This window comes from Bufo gargarizans, chromosome 8 (assembly GCF_014858855.1).
Source record: "Bufo gargarizans isolate SCDJY-AF-19 chromosome 8, ASM1485885v1, whole genome shotgun sequence".
In the NCBI taxonomy this organism is placed as follows: Eukaryota; Metazoa; Chordata; class Amphibia; order Anura; family Bufonidae; genus Bufo; species Bufo gargarizans.
Window position 1 is genome coordinate 100,829,397 of NC_058087.1, and position 14,460 is coordinate 100,843,856.

Sequence of the window (14,460 nt, forward strand, 5' to 3'; positions counted from 1 at the left end):
ACTAGCTTGAAAAGCTGTCATAATATTCTAGGTTTAAAAAAACACACATTTTTGGTAAAACCCTAGACTAGATCTGTGGCCTTTGCGGCATTTGTCAATGTGAAATACAGGCGTTAGAAACTGCTTTTATATTCTGTTATTAAAAAACACCCATTTTGGGCAAAATACTAAATTTGCGGCCTTTGCTACATCTGTCAGTGAGAAATACAAGCTTGAAATACTGGAATAATATTCTGTTGTTAATAAAAACATCCATTTTGGGCAAAATACATAATTTGCAGCCTTTGCTTTATTTGTCAATGTGAAATACAAGCTTGAAATACTGCAATACATTTCTGGGTTAAAAAACAAAACACCAATTTTTGGCAATACTCTGCATCTGGAGCCTTTGCTGCATTTGTCATTGTGAAATACAAGCTTGAAATACTGCCATAATATTCTAGGTTTAAAAATACACCCATTTTTGGTAAAACCCTAGATCTGGGGCCTTTGCTGCATCAGTCTGTGTGAAATACAAGCTTGAAATACTGCAATAATATTGTTATTTAAAAAAACAAACACATTTTTGGCAAAATACATAATTTGCGGCCTTTGCTGCATCTGTTAATGTGAAATACAAGCTTTAAATATTGCAATATTTTTCTGTTATAAAAAAAACCACCCATTTTGGTCAAAATACATAATTTGCGGTCTTTGCTGTATCTGTCAATGTGAAATGCAAGCTTTAAATACTGCCATAATATTCTAAGTTAAAAAAAACACCTATTTTTGGGAAAACCCTAGATATGGGGCCTTTGTGGCATTTGTCAGTGTGAAATACAAAGCTTGAAATACTGCAGTAATATTCTGTTATAAAAAAAAAAATTCGGAGAAAAACACATAATTTGCAGCCTTTGCTTTATTTGTCAGTGTGAAATACAAGCTTGAATTTCTGCCATAATTTCCTGGATTTAAACACCCATTTTTGGCAATGCCCTGCATATGGAGCCTTTGCTGCATTTGTCAGTGTGAAATACAAGCTTGAAATGCTGCCCTAATATTCTAGGTTTAATAAAACACCTATTTTTTGTAAAACCCTAGATCTGGGCCTTTGCTGTATTTGTCAGTGTGAAATACAAGCTTGAAATACTGCAATAATATTCTCTTATTAAAATACCCACCAATTTTGGGTAAAATACATAATTTGCGGCCTTTTCTGTATCTGTCGATGTGAAATGCAAGCTTGAAATACTGCCATAATATTCTGGTTTAAAAAACACTAATCTTTGGTAAAACCTTAGGTCTGAAGCCTTTGCTGCATTTGTCAGTGTGAAATACAAGCTTAAATACTGCAATAATATTCTGTTATAAAAATCACACCCGTTTTGGGAAAAATAAATAATTTGCGGCCTTTGCTGCATCTGTCAATGTGAAATACAAGCGTTAGATCTTGCTGTTATATTCTGTTATAAAAAAAAAACACCCATTTTGGGCAAAATACTAAATTTGCGGCTTTTACTGCATCTGTCTGTGTGAAATACAAGCTTGAAATACTGGAATAATATTCTGTTATTAAAAAAATATACATTTTGGGCAAAATACATAATTTGCAGCCTTTGCTTTATTTGTCAGTGTGAAATACAAGCTTTAAATACTGCCAAAATTTTCTGGGTTTTAAAAAACACCAATTGTTGGCAATTCCCTGCATCTGGTGCCTTTGCTGCATTTGTCAGTGTGAAATACAAGCTTGAAATACTGCCATAATAGTCTAGGTTTAAAAAAAAACACCAATTGTTGGCAATTCCCTGCATCTGGTGCCTTTGCTGTATTTGTCTGTGTGCAATACAAGCTTGAAATGCTGCAATAATATTCTGTTATTAAAAAAAACACCCTTTTTGAGCAAAATACATAATTTGAGGCCTTTGCTTTATTTGTCTGTGAAATACAAGCTTGAAATACTGCCATCATTTTCTGGGTTTAAAAATAAAACACCAATTTTTGGCAATACCCTACATCTGGGGCCTTTGAAACATTTGTTAGTGTGAAATACAAACTTTAAATACTGCCATAATATTCTGAGTTTAGGAAAACACCCATTTTGAGCAAAATACATAATTTGTGGCCTTTGCTGTATCTGTCAATGTGAAATACAAGCTTGAAATACTGCAATAATAGTCTGTTATTAAAAAACACCCATTTGGGCAAAATATATAATTTGCGGTCTTTGCTGCATCTGTCAATGTGAAATACAAGCTTTTAATATTGCAATAATATTCTGTTATTAAAAACACACCCATTTTGGGTAAAATACTAAATTTGCAGCCTTTGCTGCATCTGTTAGTGTGAAATACGAGTGTTAGATACTGCTGTTATATTCTGTTATTAAAAAAGCAACCATTTTGGGCAAAATACTAAATTTGCGGCCTATGCTGCACCTGTCAGTGTGAACTACAAGCTTGAAATACTGCCATAATATTCTGTTATTAAAAAAAAAAACTATTTTGGGTAAAATCCCAAATTTGCGGCCTTTCCTACATTACTCAATGTGAAATTCAAGCTTAAAATAATGCATTAATATTCTAGGCTTAAAAAAACACCAATTTTTGCAATACCCTACATCTGGAGCCTTTGCTACATTCGTCAGTGTGAAATAAAAGCTTAAAATACTGCAATAATATTATTTTATTAAAAAAAAAAACCATTTTGGGGAAAAATAGAAACATTTGTGGCCTTTGCTGTATCTGTCAATGTGAAATACTAGATTGAAATAATGCAATAATATTCTGTTATGAAAAAAACACCCATTTTGGGCAAAATACTTAATTTGCGACCTTTGCTGCATCTGTCAATGTGAAATTCAAGCTGGAAATAATGCAATAATATTCTGTTATTAAAAAAAAAAAACATTTGGGCAAAATACATAATTTGCGGTCTTTGCTGCATCTGTCAATGTAAAATACAAGCTTTTAATATTGAATTAATATTATTTTATTAATAAAACATGCATTTTGAGCAAAATTCATAATTTGCGTCCTTTGCTGTATCTTTCAGTGTGAAATAAGGGGCCTCGGCTTATATTCGGGTCGGCTTACACTCGAGTATATACGGGTTCTTTAAATCTATCCCTAAAAGGGTATATTAGATTCAAGGTGCAGATAGGGTCATTCTCAATAACTTCACACACACGCTACTGTGTCTTATACTCGAGTCTAATTCTGTCTGTAAACGTATACCTGTCACCCAGCGCCTAAATAATAGGCCTCAAATTTATATTCATCTAAATATGTGGTTATTGCTGAGGCTGGTCAAGTTATTTTGGGTCCGTCAAAGCACAGTTTTTGTTCTGGGTTGAAATACAATTCCCAACTTAGCAATTCTCTAAATTAGTGGTTTCTGCTGTATCAGACCTACTTTAAATCTATCCCTAAAAGGGTATATTAGATTCAAGGTGCTGATAGGGTCATTCTCAATAACTTCACACACATGCTACTGAGCAATTCCAAATCTAATTCTGTCTGTAAACGTATACCTGTCACCCAGCGCCTAAATAATAGGCCTCAAAGTTATATTCAGTTAAATCGGTGGTTACTGCTGTGCCTTTATTAGTGTAATACGGTACCTAAATAGATAGCCAGATAGTGTTAGGTGTCTGTAAAAAAAGGCCTGAATTTGAATTCAATACATTGGGCCAAATAATATTTTTCTTATTGTGGTGAACGGTAACAATGAGGAAAACATCTAGTAAGGGACGCGGACGCGGACATAGTCGTGGTGGTGTTAGTGGACCCTCTGGTGCTGGGAGAGGACGTGGCCGTTCTGCCACAGCCACACATCCTAGTGTACCAACTACCTCAGGTCCCAGTAGCCGCCATAATTTACAGCGATATTTGGTGGGGCCCAATGCCGTTCTAAGGATGGTAAGGCCTGAGCAGGTACAGGCATTAGTCAATTGCGTGGCCGACAGTGGATCCAGCACATTCACATTATCTCCCACCCAGTCTTCTGCAGAAAGCGCCCAGATGGCACCTGAAAACCAAGCCCATCAGTCTGTCACATCACCCCCATGCATACCAGGGAAACTGTCTGAGCCTCAAGTTATGCAGCAGTCTCTTATGCGGTTTGAAGACTCCGCTGGCAGGGTTTCCCAAGGGCATCCACCTAGCCCTTCCCCAGCGGTGGAAGACATAGAATGCACTGACGCACAACCACATATGTTTCCTGATGATGAGGACATGGGAATACCACCTCAGCACGTCTCTGATGATGATGAAACACAGGTGCCAACTGCTGCGTCTTTCTGCAGTTTGCAGACTGAACAGGGGGTCAGGGATCAAGACTGGGTGGAAGACGATGCAGGGGACGATGAGGTCCTAGACCCCACATGGAATGAAGGTCGTGCCACTGACTTTCACAGTTCGGAGGAAGAGGCAGTGGTGAGACCGAGCCAACAGCGTAGCAAAAGAGGGAGCAGTGGGCAAAAGCAGAACACCCGCCGCCAAGAGACTCGGCCTGCTACTGACCGTCGCTATCTGGGACCGAGCACACCAAAGGCAACTTCAAGGAGTTCCTTGGCATGGCACTTCTTCAAATAATGTGCTGACGACAATACCCGATTGGTTTGCACGCTGTGCCATCAGAGCCTGAAGCGAGGCATTAACGTTCTGAATCTTAGCACAACCTGCATGACCAGGCACCTGCATGCAAAGCATGAACTGCAGTGGAGTAAACGCTTAAAAACAAGGAAGTCACTCAGGCTCCCCCTGCTACATCTTCTGCACTGCCGCCTCAGCCTCTTCTGCTGCTGCCGCCTCAGCCTCTTCCTCCGCCTCTGGAGGAACGTTGGCACCTGCCGCCCAGCAAACAGAGGATGTACCACCAACACCACCACCTCTGTCACCAAGCATCTCAACCATGTCACACGCCAGCGTTCAGCTCTCCATCTCACAAACATTTGAGAGAAAGCGTAAATTCCCACCTAGCCACCCTCGATCCCTGGCCCTGAATGCAAGCATTTCTAAACTACTGGTCTATGAAATGCTGTCATTTAGGCTGGTGGACACAGACAGCTTCAAACGGCTCATGTCGCTTGCTGTCCCACAGTATGTTGTTCCCAGCCAGCACTACTTCTCCAAGAGAGCCGTGCCTTCCCTGCACAACCAAGTATCCGATAAAATCAAGTGTGTACTGCGCAACGCCATCTGTGGCAAGGTCCACCTAACCACAAATACGGTCCAGAGGACCAGTAAGCACGGCCAGGGACGCTATATCTCCCTAACTGCACACTGGGTAAATGTAGTGGCGGCTGGGCCCCAGGCGGAGAGCTGTTTGGCGCACGTCCTTCTGCCGCCAAGGATCGCAGGGCAACATTCTTTGCCTCCTGTTGCCTCCTCCTCCTACTCGGCTTCCTCCTCCTCTTCTTCCACCTGCTCATCCAGTCAGCCACACACCTTCACCACCAACTTCAGAACAGCCCGGGGTAAACGTCAGCAGGCCATTCTGAAACTCATATGTTTGGAGGACAGGCCCCACACCACACAGGAGTTGTGGCGGGGTATAGAACAACAGACCGACGAGTGGTTGCTGCCGGTGAGCCTCAAGCCCGGCCTGGTGGTGTGTGATAATGGGCGAAATCTCGTTGCAGCTCGGGGACTAGCCAATTTGACGCACATCCCTTGCTTGGCGCATGTGCTGAATTTGGTGGTGCAGAAGTTCATACACAACTACCCCGACATGTCAGAGCTGCTGCATAAAGTGCGGGCCGTCTGTTCGCGCTTCCGGCGTTCACATCCTGCTGCTGCTCGCCTGTCTGCTCTACAGCGTAACTTCGGCCTTCCCGCTCACCGCCTCATATGCGACGTGCCCACCAGGTGGAACTCCACCTTGCACATGCTGGACAGACTGTGCGAGCAGCAGCAGGCCATAGTGGAGTTTCAGCTGCAGCACGCACGGGTCAGTCGCACTACAGAACAGCACCACTTCACCACCAATGACTGGGCCTCCATGCGAGACCTGTGTGCCCTGTTGCGCTGTTTCGAGTACTCCACCAACATGGCCAGTGGCGATGACGCCGTTATCAGCGTTACAATACCACTTCTATGTCTCCTTGAGAAAACACTTAGGGCGATGATGGAAGAGGAGGTGGCCCAGGAGGAGGAGGAGGAGGAGGAGGAAGAGGGGTCATTTTTAGCACTTTCAGGCCAGTATCTTCGAAGTGACTCAGAGGGAGGTTTTTGGCAACAGCAAAGGCCAGGTACAAATGTGGCCAGCCAGGGCCCACTACTGGAGGACGAGGAGGACGAGGATGGGGAGGAGGTGGAGGAGGATGAGGATGAAGCATGGTCACAGCGGAGTGGCACCCAACGCAGCTCGGGTCCATCACTGGTGCATGGCTGGGGGGAAAGGCAGGACGATGACGATATGCCTCCCACAGAGGACAGCTTGTCCTTACCCCTGGGCAGCCTGGCACACATGAGCGACTACATGCTGCAGTGCCTGCGCAACGACAGCAGATTTGCCCACATTTTAACCTGTGCGGACTACTGGGTTGCCACCCTGCTTGATCCATGCTACAAAGACAATGTGCCCACCTTACTTCCTGCACTGGAGCGTGATAGGAAGATGCGCGAGTACAAGCGCACGTTGGTAGACACGCTACTGAGAGCATTCCCAAATGTCACAGGGGAACAAGTGGAAGCCCAAGGCCAAGGCAGAGGAGGAGCAAGAAGTCGCCAAGGCAGCTGTGTCAATGCCAGCTCCTCTGAGGGCAGGGTTAGCATGGACAGAGATGTGGAAAACTTGTCAACACGCCACAGCTAACTGCACCACCACCTGATACGCAACGTGTTAGCAGGAGGCAACATTTCACTAACATGGTGACTGATGGTTCGGCCCCATTCAACTTCTGGGTCTCTAAATTGTCCACGTGGCCAGAGCTAGCCTTTTATGCCTTGGAGGTGCTGGCCTGCCCGGCGGCCAGCGTTTTGTCTGAACGTGTATTCAGCACGGCAGGGGGCGTCATTACAGACAAACGCAGCCGCCTGTCTACAGCCAATGTGGACAAGCTGACGTTCATAAAAATGAACCAGGCATGGATCCCACAGGATCTGTCCGTCCCTTGTCCAGATTAGACATTAACTACCTCCCCTTAACCATATATTATTGGACTCCAGGGCACTTCCTCATTCAATCCTATTTTTATTTTCATTTTACCATTATATTGCGAGGCTACCCAAAGTTGAATGAACCTCTCCTCTGTCTGGGTGCCGGGGCCTAAATATATGCCAATGGACTGTTCCAATGTTGGGTGACGTGAAGCCTGATTCTCTGCTATGACACGCAGACTGATTCTCTGCTGACATGAAGCCAGATCCTCTGTTACGGGACCTCTCTCCTCTGCCTGGGTGCTGGGCCTAAATTTATGAAAATGGACTCTTACAGTGGTGGGTGACGTGAAGCCTGATTCTCTGCTATGACATGAAGACTGATTCTCTGCTGACATGAAGCCAGATTATCTGTTACGGGACCTCTCTCCTCTGCCTGGGTGCTGAGCCTAAATATATGCCAATGGACTGTTGCAGTGGTGGCTGACGTGAAGCCTCATTCTCTGCTATGACATGCAGACTAATTCTCTGCTGACATGAAGCCAGATTCTCTGTTACGGGACCTCTCTCCTCTGCCTGGGTGCTGGGCCTAAATATATGCCAATGGACTGTTGCAGTGGTGGCTGACGTGAAGCCTCTTTCTCTGCTATGACATGCAGACTAATTCTCTGCTGACATGAAGCCAGATTCTCTGTTACGGGACATCTCTCCTCTGCCTGGGTTCCGGGGCCTAAATATCTGAGAATGGACTGTTCCAGTGGTGGGTGACGGGAAGCCAGATTCTCTGCTATGGGACCTCTCTCCAATTGATTTTGGTTAATTTTTATTTATTTAATTTTTATTTTAATTCATTTCCCTATCCACATTTGTTTGCAGGGGATTTACCTACATGTTGCTGCCTTTTGCAGCCCTCTAGCCCTTTCCTGGGCTGTTTTACAGCCTTTTTAGTGCCGAAAAGTTTGGGTCCCCATTGACTTCAACCAGGCCCGTCGCTACCAGACAGGCAAAACAAGCATTTGCTTGGGGCCCCGAGCTGATTGGGGCCCCGAGCTGGCCCGCCTGGAGCCAAGCAGAGTAACTCTGAAGATCCATTCTAACCCCCAGGCGTTCCTGGGGGTTAGAATATACCATCGGATCTGAGTTTTACGAGCTCAGTGAGATCGTAAAACCTCAAATCCGATGGTATATTCTAACCCCCAGGCGTTCCCATGGTGACAGGGACGCTTGCCTGTGGGTTAGAATATACTATACAGGGCCGCCCACGCCGCTTACACAGCATATTTTTAAACTAATCAGTAACTACTTTAACTTGTCTTCATAATCATTGCTCATTGCTGACTGAGCTCTTTACTTTGATTTGGCTATCTCTCTCTCTCTTACTTTGTCTTAGGCTCTTAGCTCCGGACTCCGGTAACAACAGCAGGCAGTGCTGGGGGCGGCGCTCACTCACTGTCACTGACGTCACGCGCCTGCTCCTCCCACTAGGCGGCGCAGGCGCGTGACGTCAGTGAGTGAGCGCCGCCTGCACTCACTGCCTGCTGTTGTTAGTGTTACCGGAAGTTGTTAGTGTTACCGGAACTAAGCCTAAGACACAGTAAGAAGAGTCAGATACAGTCAGAGTCGGATATTTAATCCAAGTAAAGAGCTCAGCAATGAGCCTTGATTAAAGTTTAAGTAGTTACTGGTTAGTTTATAAATATTATATACTGGAATACTGCCTGTGAGCGTCGGGGAGGGGGATCTGTGGATGGCACTGTAGGGGGATCTGTGGATGGCAGTGCCATCCACAGATCCCCCTACAGTGCCATCCACAGATCCCCCTCCCCTAAACAGTGCCATCCACACAGATCTCCCCCCTAAGGCCCCATGCACACGGCCGTGTTTCACAGCCGTGTGCGGGCCGTGGAACCGCGGCCTGGATCCCTCCTGAGAGCAGGAGCGCACGGCGTCACTGGTTGCTATGACGCCGTGCGCTCCCTGCTGCCGGCACAGTACAGTAATACACTGGTATAGATCATACCAGTGTATTACTGTACTGTGCCGGCAGCAGGGAGCGCACGGCGTCATAGCAACCAGTGACGCCGTGCGCTCCTGCTCTCAGGAGGGATCCAGGCCGCGGTTCCACGGCCCGCACACGGCTGTGAAACACGGCCGTGTGCATGGGGCCTAAACAGTGCCATCCACAGATCCCCCCTCCCCTAAACAGTGCCATCCACCACAGATCTCCCCCCTAAACAGTGCCATCCACAGATCCCCCCTAAACAGTGCCATCCACTGGATGATCATGGCACTGTTTAGGGGAGGGGGGAATCTGTGGATGCCACTGTTTAGGGGGGGATCTGTGGATGGCACTGTTTAGGGGGGATTTGTGGATGGCAGTGCCATCCAGAGATCCCCCTACAGTGCCATCCACAGATCCCCCCTCCCCTAAACAGTGCCATCCACACAGATCTCCCTACAGTGCCATCCACAGATCCCCCTTCCCCTAAACAGTGCCATCCACAGGTCCCTACAGTGCCATCCACAGATCCCCCTCCCCTAAACAGTGCCATCCACACAGATCTCCCTACAGTGCCATCCACAGATCCCCCTTCCCCTAAACAGTGCCATCCACAGATCCCTACAGTGCCATCCACAGATCCCCCTCCCCTAAACAGTGCCATCCACAGATCCCCCTTCCCCTAAACAGTGCCATCCACAGATCCCCCTTCCCCTAAACAGTGCCATCCACAGATCCCTACAGTGCCATCCACAGATCCCCCTCCCCTAAACAGTGCCATCCACAGATCCCCCTTCCCCTAAACAGTGCAATCCACAGATCCCCCTTCCCCTAAACAGTGCCATCCACACAGATCTCCCTACAGTGCCATCCCCAGATCCCCCCTCCCCTAAACAGTGCCATCCACAGATCTCCCCCCTAAACAGTGCCAGCCACAGATCTCCCCCCCTAAACAGTGCCATCCACTGGATCCCCCCTAAACAGTGCCATCCACAGATCCCCCCCTCCCCTAAACAGTGCCATCATGATGATCATGGCACTGTTTAGGGGAGGTGGGATCTGTGGATGGCACTGTTTAGGGGGATCAGTGGATGTCACTGTTTAGGGGGATCTGTGGATGGCATTGTTTGGGGGGAGATCTGTGGATGGCACTGTTTAGGGGGGAGATCTGTGGATGGCACTGTTTAGGGGGGAGATCTGTGGATGGCACTGTTTAGGGGGGAGATCTGCGGATGGCACTGTTTAGGGGGAGATCTGTGGATGGCACTGTTTAGGGGGAGATCTGTGGATGGCACTGTTTAGGGGGGAGATCTGTGGATGGCACACAGGGAAGGGGGGTGAGGAGAACACAGAGAGGGGGCCGGTGCAGAGCTCTAAGGGACGAAAGAGAGAGCTCTATAGGAAAGGGGGCAGGACAGGGAGCTCTTTCACACTACGCCGCCGCGCACACACACACATAATGCATCAGTAAAGTGACACTTTTATCCCTCCTCAAGGGGGCTCCTCTCTCAGCAGCCAGCCAACCACGTGATCTCGGCTGCCGGCAAAAAAAAAACCTCCTCGGAGTCGACAGTCATCATGAAGCGGAATTATGCTTCAGGAAGCCAGAAAAGAAAGAAGAGAAAGGAAGAGGAGGATAAGAAAAAACAAGATAGTGGTAAGTGATAAATTACCATTCACCATCTATTAAATTCACCATCTATTAATGATTTTTATTATAAAGTGTTACCATCTTTCCTTTCTCCCTCAAGGTGCTTTGCTTAAATTTCTCAGCCCTCAGGCTCTTCCTAAGGATACCTCCACTGATGAAGGTAGAGTGAATTTCTCTCACTGAGCTTAGCTGTTAATGCTTTCAGTATGCTAACAGAAATGGTAAAACGTACCAATTTCTGATTTTTTTTCCAATTATTTTCCCAGCTACACCATCAACGTCATCCTCAACATCAACAGATGCATCACTTCTCAGTGCTGATGTCTCCTCTATAGCACAAGGTCAGAATTTTTAATATACAGTTTAATATACAGTAGTGCCTGTCAAATTTCTAGGTGTCAGGCACAACTTGTACAGAATGCATCACTGAGTGTCTGACACCTAGAAATTAATGGTTTTATTAATATAATTCATCTGTTGTACAGTACAACAGATAAATTATATTAATAAAAACATTATTTTTCCCCAGCTACACCGTCAATAGCATCTCATACAGTGGAAGCCACTGCATCCAGAACAGAAATTGAGTCTGCACCACTACCCAACACTGAGGTTACCTCTACAGCTCAAGATACCACAAGCAATGTAATTATAGCTGATGACCCTGCGCAGTGGCCAGCAGTCCTGACTGATAGTGTGCGCTGTCAAATTGTTAAAAAAGGACCAGTGCAAGTCAAAAACATTGTATTCCCCCAAAATTCTGAGAGTCCACCTCTAAGATTCACAAATGAGAATTACATGAGAAGCATGAAAAATGGGGAGAAAATTCTTAGATCGTGGATGTTATATTCCATAAGCACAGACTCAGTGTTCTGTTTTGCCTGCACTGTTTTTGGGAAGCGTGATAATGCCTTAAGCAACTGTGGCTTCCGTACATGGAGGAACCTAGCTCATCATTTAAAATTACACAAATATTCAAAGGGTCATTGTGACAATATGACAAACTGGCATGAGCTGCAGAGGAGACTGCAAACCAATACGACCATAGATCGAAGACAACAAAGCTTGATGCAGATAGAGATTGAGCATTGGAAATGTGTCATAAGGAGAGTGATTGCTATAATTTGTCACTTAGCAGAACGCAACCAGGCTTTAAGAGGGACCACAAGTGAATTGTATGACCCGCACAATGGGAATTTTCTGGCACAAGTTGAACTGATGGCACAGTTCGATTCAGTTATGACTGAACACATAAGAAGGATACAAAACCAAGAGACAAGAGTGCATTACTTGAGTGGAACTATTCAAAATGAAATAATTGCACTAATTGGAAAAAAGGTACTGGAAGAGATTGTGAGAAGAGTACACAGAGTAAAGTATTACTCTGTTATTATGGATTGCACTCCTGATGTCAGTCATAAGGAACAGCTTTCCATTGTTCTGAGAATTGTTAATTGCGAACCATCTGTGTCCATTGCAGAACATTTCTTTGGATTTTTAGATGTTGAAGAAACAACTGGTAAGGGCCTGACTGAAGTCCTACTTGACCACCTGCAGAAACAAAGCCTGAGTCTTTCTGACTGCCGTGGTCAGTCTTATGACAATGGCAGCAATATGATGGGCCATAAACAGGGTGTTCAGGCAAGAATTTTGCAATTGAACAGCAAAGCATTTTGCATTCCATGCAGCAGTCATACACTTAACCTGGTTGTGGCAGATGCTGCCAAGTCCTCAGTGCTGTCCATCTCCATCTTTGGTGTGTTGCAAAGACTCTATAACTTATTCAGTTCCTCTGTGCAACGCTGGGCAGTTCTAAAGGAACATGTAAAGCAGCTCACTTTAAAACCTTTGTCAACAACAAGATGGGAAGCTCGAATTGACTGCGTGAAGGTGGTGCGATACCAGTTACCAGAGATCCTGGATGCATTGTCTGCACTCCAGATGTTTGCTATAGAGAAGGGGGACTCAGAGACCATGTCCAGTGCTAAAAGCTTACATGGTGAGATGAAGACCTGGTCTTTTCTGCTTTGCACAATGACCTGGTACAATGTTTTGTACCAGATCAATCATGTCAGCAAGCTGCTACAAAGTCCAAATGTTTCAATGGAAACACTTAGATCAGAAACAGAAGGAGTAAAATACTACCTTGAAAACTTCAGGGAAAAAGGGATTGGCTCCTGTCAAACTGATGCAAAGGAGATTGCAGAAAATCTGGATATGGAAATGACCCTTCCTGAGAAAAGGCAGCGTAAAAAGAAAAGACAGTCTCTATATGAAGGTACAGAGGACACTCAGTCTACTCCAGATGAGACTTTCAGAAGAGACTTCTTTCTGCCCATGGTTGACACAGCCCTCAGAAGCCTAAGTGACAGGTTTTCAAGATTAAAGGGTGTTTATGACCTTTATGACTTTCTGTTCTCAAAGGACAACATGAAGCAGACAATAAAGAATGGAAAGCTTCATGAACGATGCAAAAAATTGGAACAAACCCTCCATGACATTGATGCTGATGACTTGGCACTTGAGATCAATTCATCTCTCTACACATTTCCAGACCATGTAGCCACTTCCCCATTTGACATGCTTAATTACATATACAGTGAGAAGCTACTGGATTTGTACAGTAATTTAAGCATTGCTTTGCGTCTACTCCTGACTCTCCCTGTGTCAGTGGCCTCTGGTGAGAGGAGCTTTTCAGCTTTGAAGCTGATAAAAAATTACATGAGGTCCACCATGGGCCAAGAAAGGCTCACAGGACTGGCACTTACATCAATTGAGCGTGATGTTCGCCAGTCTTTGGACATGGAGGACATTGTGATTGCCTTTGCAGAAAACAAGGTTCGCAAACAGCAGTTTTAGATGATTTGCACATGTTTCTAAGAACTGAAAAATTTTAATGTGTGTGTTTTAAGTATGTTGGATTTAGTTATTGTGCACTTTTTTTAATGTATATTGGATTGTATAGTACAGTGGTGTTTTTTGCAAATGTTCATTTGTTGAAAATGTTCAAATTTCATGCACATTAAATGCAACAGCAGTATTTGCACTGTAAACCTCCTTTTTTATTTATATAAAGTGTGGGTGAACTTAAACTGTATGGCTATACTGTGGTTCCTGTAAGCTTTGCGTGCGTAAGGTGGGGAGGGTGTGGAGGGGGGGCCTCCATGTCTATTTTGCTTGGGGCCCCCAAATTCCTTCAAACGGCCCTGACTTCAACGGGGTTCGGGTTCGGGACGAAGTTCGGATCGGGTTCGGATCCCGAACCCGAACATTTTCGGGAAGTTCGGCCGAACTTCTCGAACCCGAACATCCAGGTGTTCGCTCAACTCTAGTTATGATGAGATCGGTGGCCGCTATAATGGACTCAAAACCGTTCACACTGGAGCTACTTCGCTCTATTAATGCCATGAAGGAGCGAGTGTATGCCTGGTCTCTTCAGCCCCAACCGGGAGCCAGCATGCACATCTGTGCTACCAGTCTTTCAATGCCCCTGTATTCACAGGACCCCCAAACTTCTTGGCGCCCGCAGTACCCAACACAAAGCTCTACCCAACAACATTACAATCCACCTGGTGATGTGGGTGTTAATCCAGGCAAAGTTTGTGTCCCTTTCAACAGAGATCTTTTGGAATTGTGTTTTTTTTTTTTATGCATTTAAGTTATGGCTTTATATATTTTTTTATTTAAATGTAAAAACTGTGGACAATCAAATCTTGTGTGGATCTCTTTAT

At 45.3% G+C, this 14,460-nt stretch overlaps 1 protein-coding gene across 1 annotated transcript; it reads left to right on the forward strand.

Moving 5' to 3' along the window:
- The first annotated feature begins 10,613 nt into the window (after nucleotides 1-10,613).
- Nucleotides 10,614-13,588, forward strand: LOC122945415 (zinc finger MYM-type protein 1-like). Its single transcript, XM_044304486.1, has 4 exons — nucleotides 10,614-10,735; nucleotides 10,830-10,889; nucleotides 10,996-11,070; nucleotides 11,259-13,588. The coding sequence occupies exons 1-4, from the start codon at nucleotides 10,657-10,659 to the stop codon at nucleotides 13,586-13,588; spliced, it is 2,544 nt and encodes an 847-aa protein (XP_044160421.1). The 5' UTR covers nucleotides 10,614-10,656.
- The last annotated feature ends 872 nt before the right edge of the window (nucleotides 13,589-14,460 follow it).

Bases quoted from the DNA above. Each gene is read 5' to 3' on its own strand.
- LOC122945415 (XM_044304486.1), top strand. From the start codon at position 10,657: ATGAAGCGGAATTATGCTTCAGGAAGCCAGAAAAGAAAGAAGAGAAAG. The intron at 10,736-10,829 runs GTAAGTGATAAA...TTCTCCCTCAAG, and splicing joins TAAGAAAAAACAAGATAGTG to GTGCTTTGCTTAAATTTCTC. The intron at 10,890-10,995 runs GTAGAGTGAATT...TTATTTTCCCAG, and splicing joins GGATACCTCCACTGATGAAG to CTACACCATCAACGTCATCC.